At 34.2% G+C, this 22,150-nt stretch overlaps 1 protein-coding gene across 4 annotated transcripts in view; it reads right to left on the bottom strand.

Moving 5' to 3' along the window:
- The window catches only part of TBC1D32 (TBC1 domain family member 32), a 70,342-nt gene that overhangs the window by 36,603 nt on the left and 11,589 nt on the right, over positions 1-22,150 (bottom strand). For 3 of the 4 annotated variants that reach the window (XM_071741048.1, XM_071741051.1, XM_071741049.1), the window contains 15 exons: positions 22,056-22,117; positions 21,420-21,564; positions 20,640-20,699; positions 19,143-19,242; positions 18,748-18,885; positions 17,465-17,557; positions 17,061-17,203; positions 12,878-13,005; positions 11,575-11,776; positions 9,061-9,143; positions 7,221-7,359; positions 6,448-6,538; positions 5,169-5,287; positions 4,450-4,566; positions 2,168-2,256 (listed from right to left, as the gene is read on the bottom strand). In XM_071741048.1, coding sequence (XP_071597149.1) covers positions 2,168-2,256; positions 4,450-4,566; positions 5,169-5,287; positions 6,448-6,538; positions 7,221-7,359; positions 9,061-9,143; positions 11,575-11,776; positions 12,878-13,005; positions 17,061-17,203; positions 17,465-17,557; positions 18,748-18,885; positions 19,143-19,242; positions 20,640-20,699; positions 21,420-21,564; positions 22,056-22,117 — 1,709 coding nt within the window. The remainder of the gene's footprint in view (positions 1-2,167; positions 2,257-4,449; positions 4,567-5,168; positions 5,288-6,447; positions 6,539-7,220; positions 7,360-9,060; positions 9,144-11,574; positions 11,777-12,877; positions 13,006-17,060; positions 17,204-17,464; positions 17,558-18,747; positions 18,886-19,142; positions 19,243-20,639; positions 20,700-21,419; positions 21,565-22,055; positions 22,118-22,150) is intronic. The other variant, XM_071741050.1, reaches the window with a different exon arrangement.

Raw genomic sequence — 22,150 nt, 5'->3', positions numbered from 1 at the left:
GAGGCTGGAGTAGATGATCTCTAAGGTCCCTACCAACCTAAGACGTCTTATGATTCTTTAATTTCTGAATTTTCACATCTGTTGAGCACCTGATACTATGTGATCTCACTGCTGCTTGAATTGGTATTCTTGATGAACTCAGTCATGGGAAAAAAACTGCACAAGACAAGAATCAGTTTACAGAGCACACATCTGCAACCAGCAGCACTCACAGAAAAGCTCACAGAACTTGATGCCAAAAGGTGTTTAAAATAAACTGCATATTTACGATAGTCAGATAATATATCCTAGGATTTCTTATAAGCCTTAATACTGTGAATAACACAGTAAGCATGACAAATTACAGAAACATCCAGAATTCTGATACCTTTCTAACAGAGAACTTTGAATATCTATGTAACAATAAAAATTATCTTTGTCTAGGCAGTTGAATTAGTCAAAACAAAAGGCTTATATGTACCAATTTTCTATTATTTGCAACAAAATTTTGTACACCAAGCCCCATATGATCATGAAAAGCCATTTAAAAAAATAAAACACCACAGTTTGTGCTATACACGAGCCAATATTAAAATTCCTAGAACTGTATCTTCTTTTCTTTTATAGGAAAGTCAATGAAAGGCAAAGGGGAAGGGAATAGGGTAAAAAAATTAAAAAAAAAAAAAAGACTGAATGAAATGAAGTTGAATATGAAGTTTTTAATACCACTGAGATTCCCGGAGTCCCTGCAGAACACAAAGCCTCTATCGAAAATTATATTTGATTTTTTAAAAATAAATTCCTTTATCTGATATCCAACATTTTTATGAGTAGTGTTGAAAGCCTGCAATGAAACTGCTACTTGATCTTTTCTTGAAATCTGACAGCATTCAGTACAACTTCAACACATGATCCATGTATTTGTGTACCAGTCTCTGTCTCACAGCATGGGAGTCAACCTCTTACACAATCAGGTTGAATACTTCATTTTTGTTGGTACCTTACAAGAGTTCCTAACTTCATTGTAGGAGAATTCTGTTTTTTTATCTTACAAAGGCAGAACACAATCTTAAAGTAAACTATTCCTTTAAACTGTGAAACTGGTCACTTTCCTTTATCCCTAATTAAATCAATGACAGTTATGACAAGCTTTGTATGCAGTCAGTGTAATCTTAAATGAAGAATAGTGTCTTATTTTTGAAATTTCATCTTAGGACTTCTTATTCCTATTCAACTGGTGATTTCCTCCCAAACAGCAATTATATGGCACAATCACCTATCTATCAACTCCAAATTCTACCACTGTTCATCTCCTCCATGCTCAGTCTTATCAGCAAATTATAATGCATGGTATGGTTATTCACAATAGTATGAAATAATTTTAACGTATTCTCAAAGTACAAATACAGCTGTAGAAAGCTAACATTGCAGGACTTAATCAGTTGGGCTGTATCTCTTGCCCAAGCAAGGTTTTCAAAGTTTTCCATACCATGAAATACAATCCAGCAGATATTTTATTTCAAATGCACAAACTATATTCATAACAAAAATATGAGTTCGAGGATTTACATAATCAACTTTGAAATACAGAAAAATGAAAGACAGAAAATAATTTCTATGTTAAAAAGTTGGAAAGCACTTAATATTACTTAGCACAAGCATGACAGTGCAAGCATATTTTAAGTGTTTCTTCATGTTCTAGAAATATTTCAGATGAAATGGTACTGCCATTCTCAAAATAAGTTTTGGTGAAATTGGTAATAATTAACCAATAAATTAAAAAAATGAAAAAGAAAAAAACCAAACCAAACAAACACAGGGAAACTAGACAAACCAAACTGATATAAACATGGCCAAAATTACTGAGTATTTCAGTACTTTTTATTCATGCACTACAATATGTACCACATATTCTTTTCAATCAACTAGGCAAAATAACAACATGCAATTTCTATTACTGCTTATCATATTACAATATATCCATTTACAGGTAATAAGATTAGACTCATTGCTATTCTCATTTCACAGGTCATTTTTCATTTAATCTTCTTATGTTTTTTTAAAAGGAAGAATTTCATCTTCTTGCATAATAAAAACCAAACAACATTATCTTAGCAGAAGCAACACATCCAAGCATGTTATATCCTATTACCTAATGTGACCAGAGAAGAAAAAATTAGCATCTTACCTCAGACCAAAGACATGTGATTGTTCATAATTGAATAAGGAGTGAATTTTAGCTTCTGAATTCAAAATTATAAGCCTGTCAATGATATCCTGCCAAAGGAAGAAAAATGTAAATATCTCCTGTATTATTTTGTATTTTGTGCACATAATAGCTTTATAGCTACGAGTATTCTAAAATTAAACATGTAGAAAAGAATAGTAGAGGCAGGTAAAAGACCCTGTTCCATTTTCTAAAACATTCTCCATGGCAAACAGACTTAAAAATAATCTGACACGTATTAACAAAGATTTTTCTAAAGGAACAAAATTAAAACCTCATTACTGAACAGTTATAGACAGTAAAAACCCAACTGATAATCTGTTCAGTCAATAATGTAGCTTGTTAGCCAGAGATACAAAGGAGAAAAAAAAAATATTTAAATACTGTGCATTTAAGAAATATAGGGCAAACAGAGATAGTTAAGTTTTGTGCATTATCAAATATAGTACAGTATAAATATTAAAAGTTGGATTCTCTTGCAACATGACATGATTTGAAAATACAGAAAACAAAGCACACAAAGCAATTAAGTGTTCTAACAATCTTCTAGTGGCACTGAAATTGCTTTTACTTTGCTTTCTAACCATTGCCATCTGGTCAAATATTTTATCTTTAGCTCCCTGCAATCACTGCCCAAAAATGTGTCTACAACAAATCTAGAGGAATGCATAATTCCAGAAGCTTTCTGAGTGTGTAGACTTAGCCATTACCTGTTATACTAACATTAGATGAACAGACAATTTCCCTTCTGTTAACTACATAGAATCATAATAGGGTTTGAGTTGGAAGGAGCTCTAAAGATCATCTAGTTTCAACCCCTCTGCCATGGGCAGGGACACCTCCCACTAGACCAGGTTGCTCCAAGCCTCATCCAACCTGGCCTTGAGCACTTCCATGGAGGGGCATCCACAACTTCTCTGAGCAACCTGTGCCAGTGTCTTGCTGCCCTCATGGTGAAGAATTTCTTCCTAATGGCTAATCCAGATCTACCCTCTTACAGTGTGAAGCTATTTTCTCTTTTCCCCTGACTACATGCCCATGCAAAAAGCTTTCAAGGCCTCTTCAGGCACTGAAGGCACTAGAGATTTATAATCTTGGATTTCTAGTTTAGGATTGCAAAATCCACGTTTCACACATGGATTCATGTAGTTAAATGAGAGAAATCCCATGCAAAACATTTAGTAACTGCTCAAGAGAACTTTGAACAATTATATAAGTATTACTATTTCTGTAATTACAGAATTTCAGAAAGTGCCTCTAAAGCCAAAAGAACACAGGGTTTCCAAAATTACAAAAATCATTACCTAAGATCTACCCCAATCTGAAAGCTCTCAAATAGGTACCACCTTCAAGATACATCTGTCTCTGCCAGTGCCCCAGAAAACTTGATGCCTGAACAGAGCTATTCACTAGTGGGCACACCAACACTGAGTGGACTGGAAAAATTAAAGCATCCCATTTCTTTCAAAAATCATCAAAGCAATACTATGAAAAAGAACTACAAAAAATCCTTTCCAAACATGACATACACGATTGCAATATACTCTGTTTAAGACAAGCAACTTAAAATTCCAGCAATAGAGAGCTTGTTCTAAACACACTTAAACACAACAGCAATTCCACATGCTGTCTCACTGGAAAAAGTCTGATTTTGTCACTCAAGGTCACAGTTTACATTTGCCCATGACTTCTGCACGAGAAGGAAACCTAATGGACTGAAGGTGCATAAACAAAAATGAAATAACACTAAATACAGATACGGCAATACGATCTTTCTTAGGACTGAAATATGCCCCAAACAATAACTTTCCAATAGCTTTTCCAATCAGCTTTTCTTATTTTTTTTTAAATCCACAGATACTTGTGATAGATCAGTATCACAAAAAATACAAGTATAGATATTTTCTAGCATTTTCCCAGCATGTAAATGCATACACATACAGATGTGTTTATCCATCACTTTTTTCCCCATGTAAAAACACAGTTCTAACACAAGCCAGGAAAGATGATCTCTAAATTAGGTATTAAATTTGATATTACCTTTAGGATTTCAAAATTAAAATTTAGGTTAATATGAAGTGATATGTGCATATACTGCCCTCATGCTGTATATAATACAAAATGCAAATAAATTTCAAAATCTAGAAAAAGTTATTACAGTATTATTACAGTAACATTTTATAAGAAAAGACGCCTTCACAGAAGTATTTATTTTTCATTCAAAATAAAAAAATTACACTTACAATAATATCTGTGGGTACTTCACGGAGTGAGTAGGTCGGTTTATTTGGTATATCTTGTTTATTCAGGAGCTCAAGAACTGCAGGGTAAGTGAGTAAGTTTACTAGAGAAAGAAAAGACTAGAAAAAGACAAAAATAGGAGACAAAAGGTAATGTTAAGTATAACAAAGTAAATATTAGCAATTATTTGCCATTTAAGGTTTTTTTTATCCTTATTTGTAGACCAAACTTGACATAAACAGAGCTGCCCAAAACAAGACTGCAAAACCTGGAAGGTGCCTATATAATCTAAGAAGGCAACAGTGTCTGTGAAATACACATTATCTACCAAATTGTACAAGAAATTTCAAAAATTACAATATTTTCACTATCAAATAACTTTAAAATCTAGAGACACAGCATACTCTAAAATGCATCACTCTCCCTGATTATACTCCAGTAATCAGAGACAAGAACTAATGGCCCGTATTTTAAGACTTTCACTTTTGTCATCATTTTATTTATTATTTTATATTGAAATTAATGGATTGTTGGCATTGTAACCCGCCATGCAACAGATTAATCCTTTTAACCAGTCACCATTTGACTAGCATATTATAATAATTTTACCCCACATGCCAAGAAGCAGGTATAGTCACAAAAAAATTCTCTGAAAAGTATCTGCCATGCAATACCATGCATTTTCCTCTATGCTAATACATAAGATAAAGTAATTTCTCACCTGCTGACAGCTTTGGTCAATAGGGTCCACTGGAGTGGATTTGGGTTGGGTTATCCTCACATCATCTTTTCCACACTCCAAGAGAGCCCATAGTTCAGTTACAAGTGCCTTTACAAAACCTAAACCAAATATTTTTTCTAATCATGAGAATGGTAAAAATACCAAAAAACCTATTTTCATATAAAAAACACTTTACACCAAAATTCTAAGACAGATTCTTAAAATTTTCTACATTGTGGACTAAAATTTCACCAGACAGATTGCCTGAGGACTATTCTCTGAGGATTGACAGACTGCCTGAGGATTAGTCCAAGTCCTTTAGTCATATTACCTTTCTGCAGCAGTTTGCTAATATTCAATCTAAAATCTATAGCAACAGTTTGAAAGACAGTTATACTAGAGTAGGATGATACTTATGTAACTTCCATGTTAATGATCTGACCTTATTTAACAAGTTATCTGCTACATATCAAGGCTTAGATACTATTGCATTTGGGGTTTTTAAAAATACAGATTGACTATAACTCATTAAGAAATGTAGACATACCACAGTGAAAAGCTCAGTACTGAAAAAAACCTTTTTAAAAGAAGTACTACCAGGTGAATTTAAAAAACTGAATATTAAAGTAGAAGAGAGAAAGATAACCATATAATTGAAATCTTCAGATATAAATTACAGGCTTCACATAAATTACACAACTCCTCTTAGTGTTGAAAAATTCAGTGCTCCTTATTTTTGGTCTATTGTTTGTTTTTGACACCAGGGGCAATTCAGACAATCTCAATTCCATTTCCTTATTGTATAAGAGCACCAGTGACATTTAGGCCTTTGCAGTTTCTTACTCTTCAGTAACCATGGAAAAGTACATACAAATTACAGAAATCAACAGTTACTAAATCTGATCTGTAGGACACTAAGGAACACTTGCAAATTGCCAACAACTTGTTTGCAACTTGTTCCTTAACAGTTAAAGAAGTTTTCATAAACATGCAAGAAATTTATGGAAACTCAAACCAATAAAGTAAAAATTTTGCATAACTGAATTAAAAAATATAAACAAAAGCAAAAAAAAGCACTGCATCTGTGGGAGTGGATGGCTTAAAAACTGTAAGAATAAATTTTCATCAAGAAAAAATCAATAGATATTTAAGCAGCCTTTGCTAATGCTGTTTAGTTATTCCACTTGGTTTATCTTTTTAATGTCTTTCTCACCTTCTTTTTCTACTATGCAAGACTACAGCATGTAACTATTTGTAACATCAACAATCTTCCATTTACCTGATCTCTGTAGAGCTACTGCACCTGTTGGTGTTGATGCCATTTGTGAAACAATCACTCTGGTACCAAATTCTTCATACTGGTTTGTCTCCTAGTAACAAATATGAAAGCACAGTGTTAGTTACTCAGTGGGCATGAAACTCACAAATGATCTCTTAAATATTGATCTCTCCTGGAGTTGTTTACAGAATTTAATCCACTGTATATTTAAACCTGAATGGTTCATAGATATTACCCTCTGGAGACTTACCAGGGTCAGATTCCAAAATACTTTATCAGGTATCTTATCTAAATTTAAATACAATATATCACAGTTTAGACATGCAACACCAGCAAATAAGAGAAACATTGTAATAGTAACTTTTTTTGCACACATCCTGTGGTATGTCTGTAGCATGTTTTTTTTTTCTCCTAAAATGCATATTATTGATTTTTTTCTTATATCTCAAGTATTCTCTAGTATACTAGTTTTCAACATCACCTACCAACTTGGTATAGAAAAATTTACACTTAGAAAAAAACACAAAACATTTCTTAGCATTTCAAACTTGGCAGAAGTCAGAAAAGCTAAATATATGCCTGACATTCTGAAGATAAGTAACATCCAATAAACTTAAATCAGTGTGGAACCAGTATCTTAAGCCACATTTTAAATCCATTTTTGCAAAAACTGACAAAATGGGTTCTGGATGTATTTTCTTATTATTTTCTTTTGTCTCTCTTTTATTATAGTTATTAAAAGAAAGAAAAAATGTATAGACTCTAATGCTCACCTGAAGTTTTTTTGATAAACGGCTGAACAAGAAGTTTACACAATCATTTGTGGCACCTGTACTATGAAGCAGAAACAGTCCTTTGGGTGTAGCAGAAAAATTTAGCAAGGAATCTAACAAAGCCTCTTCCCATAACAAACTGCAAAGGTAGAAAGATACCCATTGAAATGATACATAAAAAGACAAGGGAAAAAAAGAAAAACTACGATTTCTAGCTTTGAAAAAAAAAAACCCAAACCAAAACAGCACTTCATTCACTGGACTCTATGTTTACTCTACCTTTTTTTTTTCCACATTAGTTTAAAAAAAGCATTTGGGAAAGTGGTAATAAGTATTAGTATGCATTTTGTAGAAACATTCAAACTCAGCCTGGCAAAATTAAGGCTAGATATATGATGTATAGAACAAATAGATGATGTAATGGGGAACTCAAAAGACCCATGCCATCCTTAAGCCTATTTATGACTTAGCATCTGGCTCTAGAAAAGTCTTTTCAGGTATTAATGTGGCAGTTACAAATAGGCAAAGCAGGCACAGAATTCCCCACCAATGCAATTGTACATTACACTATGAGAAAATAATAAAACCTCATGTTTGAGGAGAAAAAGTGTCTTGCTAGAAATTAGTACAGAATTAAGAAAATAAGGTGTTATACATGATAGCTTCATGTACTAACAACAGTACATGGAAAGTATTATCTACAGACACTGCAGGAAGAGCAGCAATTACAAGAATAAAGTATGAAAATACTCTCTTCCTTATAAAATATACTATGCCCTAAAAATAAAGTAGAAGCCATTACATCACCTTTGAGTAAGTACCATCCCTGCAGGAATCACCACTCCTTTGTGATTCTGCTTCTCTAAAAGTATTTGCCTGCTGGATTCTCATCTCTATCTCTCTCTCATTTCCCATTTTTGACTCCTATCACTAGCAAGCAGCATGCAGCTTTTCTTGCAGCAGTGTAGTGTTACCCCAAACTTAAATTACATCTCCTGCAGAATCTCTGCCATGTCATGTTCAGAAGCAAAAATGTCACCCCAAAATACATCTGTCTGTCTTGTTCCATAGTTCAATGAAAAAAATCTAGATGCTAGGAAGAAATTGTAGCTTCTGTCCATGGCTGTGATTAGTTAAGCCCCCTCACTCAGAGAGCACTGCATCCCTAGGTTTCTTTTTACTAGTAGATTTGAACTGCTATCACCACTTCACATGCCACCACAAGCTAGACTAGTAACTGTTACTTTTGCAAATTATAAATGAGATTTATGGTAAAGTATAAACAAGAATTTACTTAATTTAATAGGTTCTGCACTAACAACATGGTTCTGAATTTTAAGGCTTGTAAACATTTGTATATTTCTCACCTTAATGCATTCAAACATCCATAAAGGAACATAAAGGTTTAGTATAAAAGGAAGGATGGCGTTCAGTTAATACTTACCAGGCTTTCAGCCAAATTCTGCCAATCTTACTATAGAGAATTTTTAAGATGTAGGTATGCTCAGAAAAGCATTTTAAATTAAAGACACATCAAAGCCATAAGATAACCTCTGACAGCTATTTTGTTTTATGCTTTCTAATTCACATTTTCCTCAAACCAATTTCTGTAGTTAAAGAAAACTGTAAGTCAGTTTTACACAGATTAAACACTCTCTGTAAAAAAAGAAAATCCTTAAAGGGCAAGACAGTTTTGTAACTCTATTGAGACCTATGCTATCTCTCTACTTATCCCTATGCTTTTCACAAAAAACTCTCAGGGTTATAAGATGCCTCAACTGTGGATAAAGTAGCAGTGTGTGTTCACTTGTGCATGTGCATAAACCAAGCACCAACTTACATGTCTTTTGACTCCAGACTTATTGATGAAGTTGAGTCTGCACCAGTTACAGGAGTGGGAACTCTTTCTGAAAGCAAACTCATCTGTCAAAGTAAAAACAAATTTCTCCTTAAATTTTATTTACACATTTTTTAAACTCCAGATCTTGCTCGTTCTCATTGAACAAATAACTGTTCTAGCTGTGGACTAGTCTCTGACTAGTCTAGTCAGAGTACACTAATTGCACTACCTTTTTATTCTAGAAAAGCTTTTTTTTCTTTTTTTCTTGAGCATAAACCACTTTAAAGATAGAACAATTTTTAATTTTTTTAAATTAACTTTTTAGAAGTTAAAAGAACCTCTTTTACTTTTTAACTAGAGAGTCCAAGAGTAAAAGATGGCCAATTTAAGGAAAAAAAAAAAAAAAAAAGAAAAAAAAAGAAAGAGATTGAGAAATCAGAAAGCAACTCTTTACTGCACTTCTGCCACACAGAGTGGAAATAATGGCCTCTGGAGTCAGCAACTCAACACCAAAGTTATCAAGTAATTCCACCAATTTTTATTTTATTTATTTATAAATTATATAAATGCATCTATATTATACTGTATATAATTAGAGCTAACAACATAAATCTAAATACATAATTTTATATCTGCTGGAGTTTCAAATTGATTGGCATGAAAAACACTGAATATTTAAACTGAATGATTAAGCTGCTTAATGTTTATAGGGATAAAAAGCATATTGAATGACTCAAATGAAAGTAAGCGGTCACCAGTTTACTCTCTTATGAATGTTATCTAATGAATACACTAAAGATTCTTCCATCAAACTTGTCAGTTGTCCTGGATCTGTTTAGTTCCCCTTTTATTATCACCTGTATGAATTCTGTCTCGGAATTCCAGCAGAATCCATCAGAAAAAGAAAAATGGCCACCAAAAAAGCATACAACAGTCAGCCTCTGTTAAACATTAAATGGAGTAACAGCTTAGTTCAAGCAAGACTAGCTAGTTACACAATAGGAAATCACAAAAAGACAGATTGTTATGAAAATTACAGCATGATTCAAGTGAATTAAACTCCTCAATTCAATAAATCAAGTTCTCAATACTACGAAGAGCATAATTTTCAAAAAGAACATTTTTGATGAGAGTTTACTGTGATATAATTATGATTGCAGGCAATAACACGTTTTATTTTTAATCAAACTCTATGTTTTCCCATAATATTCACATATTAAAGCAATGAGAAGTATGCACAAGCTAGTAATTTAAGTCTCCTATTCGTGTTCTATCTTTCTGATATTTTCTGCCTCAGTTTACATTGTTCCTGTATTTCTTATTTTTTTCTAAAACTAGGAAAAGCATAGAGCATTTGACAGGATGAACAGCTGTTACATTATCTTTCCCTTGCATTCAGTCTCTCTATTGCTTCCTCATCTCTATAAAGAATCTATAGTTTTTTAGCCAATTTTTATTTTCCAGCTTGGTCTGATACTGCTCCAAGAAAATATTTTACAATCTCTAGATAAAAAAAAAAAAAAGAGATTGTTCCATTTTTCAATATAAAGTGAAACAACACACCTAAATTTTGGTTTTCCATGGAGAGCTCTAATACCTATAGTGTAATTATGCATTCAGGTTAGCTGAAAGCCAAACTTGAACCTCTGTATGCTTCCTATGGTATTCTAATGAGTCAACCATTTATTTGAATTTTACTTCACAGTAAATTTTTGAAAACTGCTCTTGCTCTACAGCCATTTTCCCATCTTATCTATTTTTTATAGTAATAGGCAAGATTTTTTGCTCTGCATATGGCAAACAGAACAATGAAACAGAGAAGTTTAGAGAAAAAACGCAGACATCCATAATCTTGTTCAGTACATTTGTAACAGAAATGAGAATACACAGAACTGTTGCACCCAAACTCTTTCAAGCAGAAAAAGCATTATACTAGCAATCAAAGTCAAGTTGAAGTCCAGACTGCACTTCATAAGATACACAAGTATACAGGTAAGACAAGAAACTCCCATTTCACACTTCTTATTATGGTCACTTTGGCATCAATTTTCTCTAACTATTTAAGTCAAATATTTGGAATCTTTCTTTTTGTCTTCCACATCTCCCATTGAAACTAACTAGCTTAACCTAAAAAATATCAAGACCACACCTCACGAGTTTTTTTCTTTCAGAATATCCCCCAAGACTGCAGAGCAGAGCTGTGATAGACCCTGGCTGTCATGACATTAGATGATCTCTAGCACCAAGGACAATGTTTAGAAGGGAGTTGATCTATGACTGATAGGTCAATCAATGCATCTTGAGAGTTCCTGGTTACAGCATAGAGCTCTCTAACTATGCTTCTGCATAATTAGAGGAAGGAAAATTTGAAAGGTAGAACTTCATTTTTTGAACAGTTCCAAGCATTCGCTCACTACTTAAATATAAGCAAGCTGAAACACAGAACAACTATTACATAAACTGAAACTTACAGTAACAGTGTTTCCAACGTTCCATATTCAAAACAAGACTTACCTTTTTCCAGGCCTCTCCTATAGATTCATGCAAACCATAAGGAATTAACCTTTGCAGGCCCTCACAAGTTCTGTACATCTGACGACATACAAAAATGAAAGCTCCTTTAACAGCTGGCAAACTCTTGGATCCAGATAAAAGAGAAATGTTGTCATGAAGAAGTTTCTTTGTAAACTGAACAATAACGTGAACAGCTGCGGGACTAAAAATAAAATAACACTTTTAAAATTTCGTTTCATTTGTTTCATTGTTTCACCAATAACAAATCCTCAGAGTAAACTTTATTTCAATTTTTCTAGGAGAAAAGATCTATGGAAAAAAACTATGTCCCATTATGGAGGGGCCAACTGTATTGTAACTTGTAACACAAGTCAGAAGAAAAATGTCCAGCAAGTGGGTTTTCTTTAGCTGCAGTTCAACATAAATCCAAAATGCATCCTTAGTCTTTCATCCAGCCCACACAGCCATGAATTATACAGACTGTGTGTTTTATTAGGAGTCCAGTTGGGAATAGGAGCAAGACAGTCATTTTAGCTTCTGCTTACTCAGCTTTAAGGACATTGCTACAAGATGAAATTTGTCCTTCCTTTTTCCTATCTAAGATCTCCTTTTGAACTCTTCTAGGTTTGCAATGTGAATGGCAATTCTTCCTCCAAAATATTTTAAGTTCCAACATTCCTTAAAAACATAGGCAACTTCTGAGATCCCTCCACTTACAAGACACACATTCCACATATTTTTATGACCTATATCTTTGATATTTTTAAAGGCTAGCCTCAATTTTGCTGCCATGTTTCAAGTTTTAGCATTGGCTAACAATAGAATACCCACAGGATCCCAGAGATCCTAAGTTAGATACAGTGTTATGTCAGCTTCTGTCTCTACTAGATGTTTTGAATAGTGAATGTTACATTAAATGTATTATTTCAATAAATTAGGTTGATTTTAAATGTTGATTCAAAAACCAACAAAAAAGGGAAGAGGTCTTTGGCCTGAGCAGCAGCACTATGAATATAATATATGCAGAAAAATGAAAGATCTCACATAAATAAGAAAAACAAATAAACAATGGAAATCTTCCTTAATAAAATATTTAAATTTTCATTTCACCAGTGTCACATACCCTTAAATGTCTTCTTATACCTTCTCTAAAACACTTACCACTTTACTTCATAATCAGATACTTCACTCCAAACATAAAACAAACGCATTAAAGATAAATGAAAAATGAGAAAATAAGTTTCAGAAGGCTAATGTAATTCATTCAAGTACTCACTAAAGTTATTTGTTAATGCACTCTTACCGATCTTCTTCAACATTTTTTTCATTTTCTCCATAAAGAAGAAAAGAAAGACCATCTTCTACAGCAGCAATCCTTGCCAAAATATCAGCTACATCAATTAAAGCAGTTTCAAGACAATTTATATTCACCTGTTTGGAAGAAAGAAAAGCAAAACAAAACAGCTTTTGATTCAATGGTTTTATGCAAGCTGTTTATTCATGTCTGGCTTATATAGGCAGACCACAAAAAAGTCACCTTTCTAATGATTGCTCAATGGCTTAACCAAAATAAGTAAAAAGCCTCTGCTCAAATGCCATCAGATAGAAATCTTCAGCAAAAATAGCAATAATTGTAACTTTTCATTATTATTGCAGAAATTCAGTGACTGCACAGATACAAAAGAACAAACACTTCTGAACTCCTTTTTTTCTTTACCATCATGAACATGGAGAGGGTCTTAAGAGGCCCTCTAGGAATGTAAGAGCACTACCTGAATCAAGGTGAGGGACATGGTAACTCCTTCATTGCCGTATAAGCATTGGCAACTCTTTGGGTAGAAATGGAATTCTAGTTCCCAAGATCTTCTGATTCCACCTAACTTCTAAGGTGCATTAGGCCCTAACAGCTTTATTATGAGGAAATTCTTCCCTGCTACAGCAAAGAAAAAGTTGTCTGCCAATTCTGATTCACTTTAGAGTACTGTATAGGCCCATCTAGGCTGTAAACAAGCAGACTTGAACATTTAGCATTGGGATTTAGACTATTTGGTCTGATACCATCGCTAATGAATATGCTACCCAAATTAACGCTAAACTGACCATTGGTCATTAATAAGTGAAGTCAGTATATTCCAATAATAAGCAGAACATGGATGGTCCATGAAGAACCTGTCTGGAATCAGCAAGGGTGAGAAGCCAGGAACTGAGCATGATAAAAAGGTAGGCAGAGGTAGCAGCTTGCCATCGGATGGGGGGCATTCCCACCATACCCAAGCAAGATGAGCAGACAAAGTCCAGTGATGGTAATTCACTCCAGAGGGCTGTACTGCCACCCAGTGTGACCTGGACAGGCTGGAGAGCAGGGCAGAGAACTTCATAACGTCCAACAAGAGCAAATGTAGAGTCCTGTACATGGGAAGCAAGAACCCCAAGCAGCAATATAGGGTAGGGGTGGCCCTGCAGGAAAGCAGTTCAGTGAAGGATCTGGGGGTCCTGATAGATACTAAATTATCCAAGAAACAGCAGGATGCTCTTGTTGCCAGGAAGGCCAGCAGAATTCCCAGCTGAATAAAGAAGAGTGTGGTCTGTAGGCCTAGGGAGGTCATGCTCAAGAACTCTCAAACTTCTCTCTTCAAGGATGGACCCCCAAGTTGCCAGTCCTAGGAGAGGAAGCAGTAGGGGAGATATCCTGAGGGTCCCACAGTAGACAGCAGCTGTAATTCTGCAGGACTGAAGTGTCCTAAACGTGCTCAGCAAAACTCTGTTCCTGTCCATGTGCCTCAGTAATTTGGTCATGAGATAATCAAAGTGTACCTTCTCCCCCAGAGATTGAGAAACACTCCAAATCCTAGGACTTATCCACAAGTGAAGAAGCAGGTCAGTTTTCAAAGCAAGAGGTCCCACTAACCACACTCAGGACAACAGAGTGGAGTCAACAGCTAGATGAGCTAGGGAGGATTACTGTCCACAGTGACACTTGCTAAATATCTAGTATGGCAGAATGGGGACTCTTCTGAAGTTGAAGTCCACTACTTAAATCTTTTCCACTCTTCCTTATTTCACCAAGGACAGCTGGACTCACAAGAGAAATTATTTTTAAAATGCCATGCAATCCATCTCTAGCTTCTTCCCTTACAGGTAGCTCTATATTTTATATAGTGCACAGGAGAATAAGAAATAGTCTTCCTACTCTAAGATTTAAGGAATTTACTGTTAATGCCACTGGTCAAAGTAACCCCAGAGAAAATGCCATTTTGACTTTGGTTTTAAGTGGAAGTTTCAATGATACAGAGGATTAAAAATATCCCTCATCTTTTATTTTTAGGTTATCATTGTTCAGGATCCTAAGAGAGGAACATACTATGCTGTCACTGTTTCTTCAAGATTGTTATTATTTTGCTTCCTTTGTGCAACACCAAAATAAAACTAAAACCCAAGTAGTCTGTTTATTTAAAATGTGAATGCTATGTTCTGCACCAGCTATTCTTCAGCATCAACTCAGAGGCTGCAAAGCCCAAAAAGGTCAATAATGCTGCACACAAACTGATTCTTCTGACAGCTCCTGCTTATAGCCACCACACTTCTCCCTTTACTCCTACAGACACACAGTACTACTCTGTTTAAAAGGCAGTAAGTTTACACTTACCATAGTGAATTCCAACATGTAAACTAACAGCATTGTGATTGTTCATTAGTCCACTTCATACGACCATGGAGCCCCATACACAGCTCCAGGGCTACCCACTCCCCAACCCCAGATGAAGAAAGATGCGTGCCTGGCGCAGCCTTCCTTTTGAGATAGGCATGGTCCAGTTTTAGAGTCCAAAACGAGTATTCCTGTATGGTTTAGAAGTGCCAAATATTTGACTGGGAAGGAAAACCAGCTTAAAATCTTGTAAAAGAGGGTCACTCTGACATGGTCTACCCTTTCTAGCTATAGTTTGCCAGATGCAATACAAAACAATGTGCACCTCTGCTAGGACATATATGACAAATTCCAGACTCACAATGCATAACCAACCTACTGCAGCTCCTCTGCAATTAAATATTCCTGAACATGACTTCTTCTCTTAGGCAGACCAGTTACTAAATCACAGGAGGATTTAAAATTTAAGAGTTCAGCTAGCTATAAGAGATAGATGACCATGGCAGAAACACAAATTGAAAGGGAAGGACTGTTAAACATTGAGATTTCTCTTTTTATTTAATAATGTATAATAAAAGATGCAGTTGTATATGCTTTAGAGTACCAGGTGACTGTAGATACTGCCTAGGGAATTACACCAGTCTCTATCACAGTAAATCAATGAAGTATTGCCTCAGTACTGTTTTTAAAGCTGAACAGCAGTGTTCAAAGTATATGCAAGCTCACTCATTTTTTGTATGATAAAAATTTGCACTGAATGTTTGCAATGTAGAGTAAAAACAATACATCTTAAGTGTTCACCTTGCAAAACCATTCATAGATAGCCTTATAATAAAATGTAGAACTAATGCTACTGTATTCAGAAGAGCTAAATTATTGACATAATAGAGTTTTTTCAAGATTATGGTTTTAAAGTTTACAAATATACACTCTAAAAATATTTACTTGGAGACTGGAAATTGTTTACATTTTTAAAATATCACTGGAATATTTCTGTATAGGTAAAAATATCTTCAGGAATGAAGAGTCTTTTCTGAAAATAAACAAACTGCACTGAGAAAATAATCAGACAGATACTGATAAAATTCAGCTCTAAGAACCTATATGATATATTTGAGTAAGGAACCCAGACTGTCTTTGCAAGCATGAGTCTCAGGAAGCAAATTCAAAACTCTTCATCCATTAACATCTCTCCTTTTATGTAAGACAGCAAAGGTTCATCCATGGACTCACAGACCCCATCCCCTTTCAACTAAATAATTTGAGTCAAAACAAGAACAACAGGACAGGCTGTAATTGCAACTAAAGCTTCAAGTACCTAGAGGCAGATAATGTTTCCCAAAACTTTTTCTGTAAAAACATTTACACTAAACGTCCCCAAAACAAACAAAACCACTCTTCCTTTTACTAAATAAGAAAATTGCTATTTTATATATAGAATTACATATTTTACTTATACTGATGAACTGATGACTGAGAAACCTTAACTTCAAGCTGTTCTTTTAGAAAGAAATAGAAGTAGGTTGTCTTTAGAATAGCTGGTAGAGCAAATAAGCATTCAAAAGTCACACAAAAACATTGGAAGAAAAAAAAAAAAGTGCTGTCTTTTCCAGAGGAACGGTCTCACTACACCAGAGGTTTTTTTACTGTTCACAAGATGTCAAGGAAACAAGTTTGTCAGACCTGTCATAATGAGAGCCACTGCTACTTAAGTCACACTTTATTAAAGTAGAAAATATTAAGGAAGTTATAATTTCCTAAACAAATGTTCTACATAGAAAATTCAGAAAAATTATAATATTCTACAGATTTAAAAATTATTTGGAAGATTACTACACACCTCTGTGCCATTCAGTAAGCTTCGAACAGGATGAAGTAAGGCATCTATCACTGCATCTGTATATAAACATTCAGCAGCACATCCTGTTTGTTCACAAAAAACTTGTAGAATCTCCATAACAAGACTTGCTGGAGAATAATTGTCTGGTGAACATAAGAAGCATTTGTTTATATTTTAACTTACAGAAACATACCTATATAGCTTATGTATATGCTTCCAAATTATGATTTTGTTAAGTATTGATTTAACACAGTAAATGGGAAGAGGGGAAGGAAGGAAGGGAAGAGAAAAATCTGCACAAACAGCAGACCCAAATTAAAAAAAAATTAAAATTGCAAAAGAAGTTACCACTTGTCTCATTGTAATTCTATATACATTAGCATTTATTAAAACCAAACACTTACCTGTATGTGCTGCCAAAGCTGTCTTTGGGTAACTTGGAGAGTAATAAATAAGTTGAGTAAATAATACCAACAAATCAGTTACAGATATGGTATCTATTTAAAAAAAAAAAAAAAAAAAAGAGAGAGAGAAGAGGAAAATACTCTGTAAATAGAAGGGCAACTCTAATTTTACCAATAAAATGGATATTATATACATATGTAAACAACGCTTTGCTTTATTGAGGAAAGCAATATATGTACAACAACAACATATGTAAAACATGAGTTTTACATATGTACAGCATATGTAAAACAAAGGACATGCATGTACCAAGGTATTTCATGATCAACTTATAAGGCTTGATCTTGCTCCCAACTTAGCCAATTTCAATTTTACCATGTCTTCTTTTAATTCTATTAATAACATTAATAAACCTACAATTTATCAAGGGTTGCTCTCTATGAAGCTGAAAAAGACACTCTTTAGAAGACAGATGGTGAGACTGTTATTTTTGTAGGGGACACAAAAAGGAACCATTACGAAGAGAATGGTATTACACAGATAACCCATAAATTACAAAAGCATTCAATTTTTAGATGTTTCTTCCTCAAAACTGCTCTACACTGGACTAAGCCCTGACCCCCAAACTAGAGGGACAAAATATCTTTTCAAGTCTCAGAATCAGTATCCAGAAATGTTTTTAGTTCTTCTTTGAATCAATAATTCTCATCCACTTGTATTTGCCAACTCTGCACAATGTACCACCATATGCAGAGTGCTCTAGATGTCCATGGGCTTTTCCATCTCATATTTTCTGTCCTTATTAACAGCTCCCTTCTACAGGTACCAACATTTTCCTTTACCATTGTTTTACCTTAATTATATTAACAGGTTCTGCTCAGAGCAATTGCTTCAAATTTTCAGTTAGACTGAAATACTGATTTTGTTTCACACCTGAAAAACGGTGCCTGGACATGTCCCTCTTCCAACCAGTTATGCCAATTGGTTTCACAAAAAGACATTAGTCATAGCTAAAAAGACTGATTCATTTACATACTGATCCAACTTTCCTTCAACATTATATTAATATATTAAACATAAGGATAAAAGAAATCTATTCAAAGATGAAAAAACTCTGTTTATGCCCAAAATTACCTATGTCATCTTTTCAGAAAGGTTTCAAGCACAGAGCCACTAACCACAGTATTGTCCCATATCCTCCACAATATTGCAGAAGAAACTTGCATCAAGTATGGATGAAGTTTTGCTCAACAGATGCCATTTTACTTTGCCCTCTCCTTACCTTTTTTATTTTTCAGCTGTACTGGGAAGAGATTTCGACCTTGCTTATAGATCAACAATCTTCCTAAAAGGGACAGTGAATGAACAAAGCAGGCGTACTGCAGTTCTGGTCCAGTGTAATAATAGTTCTGCTTATCACCTTTAACAACAAAACCAAAACATTAGAACTTGACTCTTTTAGCTACTACCTGCAACATAAGTGGGTCATTTTGTATGTAAAGACAGACAACTTAAGCAACTAACCACTGCTATTAGTGCTCTCTCAAAAGACAGACATACAGTATTATGGGAAGAAAAACAAAAATTGGATGCCTTCCTCTTGGGGTAGCATGGTCAAAGACCTAGAGAATGTGGATGCATATATGTGTATTTTGCAAGGCATGCAAAGATACTCACTACAATGATGCTGGGAGAAGTCATTGACTCTGGAATTTTTATTAGCTTCTGCCTTGCAAAATTCAAAATAATCAAGGCATTGCTGGACAGCTGAATTAATCTGCAGAAAAAAAGGCACAAAATAATAATATACCAGGTATTTTACAATAAAGTCATTCTCTCTTGTATCCAAGTACTGCCTTTAACAAAAGCACATAAATATCCACTGCAATCCTCCCATGTTTCAGTGCTTGGGGTGTGTTAACCAATCAGAAGAAAAATTTTACAAAGCTATTAATTACATTGCCATTATTATTACATTATCACACTACCAGCTCTGTAAGCATTAAGACAATGTATTTAAAAAGAGTACAGAGAACATGCAAGCATTTTGACATCTGTGACATACTGTCATTGCTATGGAAGGTTTTCATTTCCCAGGTGTGAAGAACTTTGTCTTGAACACACTTAATAAAGTAACTTTGGTTGTTTGGTGAAGTCAGTGCTACTACTGTTCTTTCCAGGTATGTTGTATCATCATCAAAACATGATCACCTAATCAATGTATACTAAAATTAAAAATTATCAGCATAGATTTAGAAATGAATCCTAATTATAGCATAAGAACAAAGAATAACATGTAGATTTATTAAAGTTAGGAGCTGCTGAGATTTATTCATAACTGTAAGTAAAATATAGACATATATAATGAGAAAAAGACTTAACTGGATGTTTACTTTATGCTTATAAAGTAGATTTCACTACCGAGCTCATGGACTTTCTATTTTTTGTTGCATGGAGCATGCTTTACTCTACAATCTATCCTATGCATACAGGTAAATAAGACAAATGTCTGTATCCTTGTCTGTCATCTGAAGTTTTTATCAATTACATATATTCTGCATTATATTTCATTTACATTACAAGATTTTAAAAAACATAGCCAAAGATATTTCTATTTGAAGGGATCTCACATCTATATTGGTTTTACTAAAAATAATTAAACTTGCATCCCAGTGATCTGCTCATACAGAATATATGATAGGATAAACACCTGTGAAGATGTTTTTCCAGTTTAATTCCCTTTGCTGGTACTAAAGTACTCCTTACTGCTTTGTATCACAACTTAAAGAAAACAATGGGGCTTTTTTAGTCTCCATCAAAAATCAGAATTCAGCACAAAGTTTTAACATTTTTCATGCATCATTTGCTCTTTTTTATGAACTGCCATAAATAAATCTAAATACATGTGCAACATAAGGAATTAATAAATAATTCTAATTAAACATCTGCTTTAAAACATTCAAATTTCCCCTTACTCAGAGATGCTCACAGACCCTTCTTTGCATTTAACAATGACTCATTTGAGCTAAGATAAATTTAAATAAAACTTTAAATACAAAAGGCTCATCTAGCTAAGAAACATGAAACAGCTCTCACAAAAGGGCAAAATTGCCCAAGCAACAATGTACCAAGTAGGAACAAGTTCCAAGTCAATTTGCCTAAAGAAATACTTACCACAGACCTGTATTTCTTTTCCAAAAGCCTAAGTACCACTGTTCTGCTGTAATACGCATGCTAAAATGAGAAAGAAGATCCAACATCAGCTTCAAACATGTAAGTTTTATTTTCTAAGTTAAATAATAGACATTATCTCTGACTGTGTTCTATTGGAGATCCTGAGCACAAGATCAATGATTATTCAATATACAACTTGTGTAAACCAGTATTATACACAAATGAGGTTTTTATTTACAGTACATCTAAGATGACAGAAACTCATGTCATTGGAAAAATGTGAAGCAGAACATGCAATATACAGAAAAAACAAATATGCTGAAATATTACTGTCTGGGTTTTGGCATTGCCATGTAAATGCTAAATTGTAAGTTTACACACGGTAGGCTGCAAAAAACTCTAATATCCACTGGAGATTAGCAAACTGTGTGCAGCATATCCTATAGGTAACTTTACTTCCATGCTCATCACTTCCAGAGAAAGATATGCATCTTTTAATAGCTGTCAGTCAATTATGAGAAAGGGACTGAAACCCCAAAGTGCAGTAAATTCTCAGAAATTCTATGAAAACTAATAACTGAATAGAAACAGATTAGTGTTACAGGGCAAAGGATGTAAATGCCTAAAGAAAATCCCCAGACTTTCTAATTACATTGCTCATTATAGGCTGTTATCAAGTCACAATAGGTCGGTAATAATAACAGTCATAAATCAAACTTTTTAAAATACATGTTAGACATTAAAAAGTTAAGGGTGGTTGGATTGAGTGGTTTTGCTTACCATCCACTTTTTAAACCACACTGCTTTGATATCTAGCAGAGCCAAGAAGTAGAGTGGACTCAAAAAATCTGGAGAGGCAGGATGGTTAGTCTCATGTCTTACTGACAAAAGTGACAAGGTACTCTCCACTACTTCTTCCATGTACCTTAATATACAAATAGGAAAAAATGAACAGAAAACAAAAATCACTTAAATATTTCCACCAACAGTACTCAGATGCAAATTTCTAGAAAAACCTCACTGTTCAGATAAATATCAACGGCATTATCTTTACCTTGATCTTGTAAGGATTTTAATTCTTTGTATTACCTTGATTAAAATTAATAAAATACATGAGTATTCCCCTACATGAGTACATATTTTATTACAATTGTTACTTTGTAAAACATCCACCTTACTTTTGTTGAAAAGCACTTAGAACACTTCAAAAGATAAGCAAGGAACTTAATATGACCTGTGATTACTCCTGTGCAACTTCCCTGTTTCAGTTTTCCCACCGTTTATATTTCCACCCTTATTACTGACCAGTCATTTGTGTATCCTGTAATCAACTTTATGCTAAAATTATATGCATCTAACTATAAACCCAAAATCATTAAATTAAGAAACAATGACAGGTTTTTGAAGGCAACATACTTTTCTGGATGACGAATCCAGGAAGAGGGAGCTTCCTTTTGGTACTCATTTAAAAGGCGGACCTGAAAACACAATTATTAAAAATAAATAAATAG

The sequence above is a fragment of the Heliangelus exortis genome, chromosome 3, assembly GCF_036169615.1.
Source record: "Heliangelus exortis chromosome 3, bHelExo1.hap1, whole genome shotgun sequence".
Lineage (NCBI taxonomy): Eukaryota > Metazoa > Chordata > Aves > Apodiformes > Trochilidae > Heliangelus > Heliangelus exortis.
This window is presented reverse-complemented; position numbering and strand designations above follow the sequence as displayed.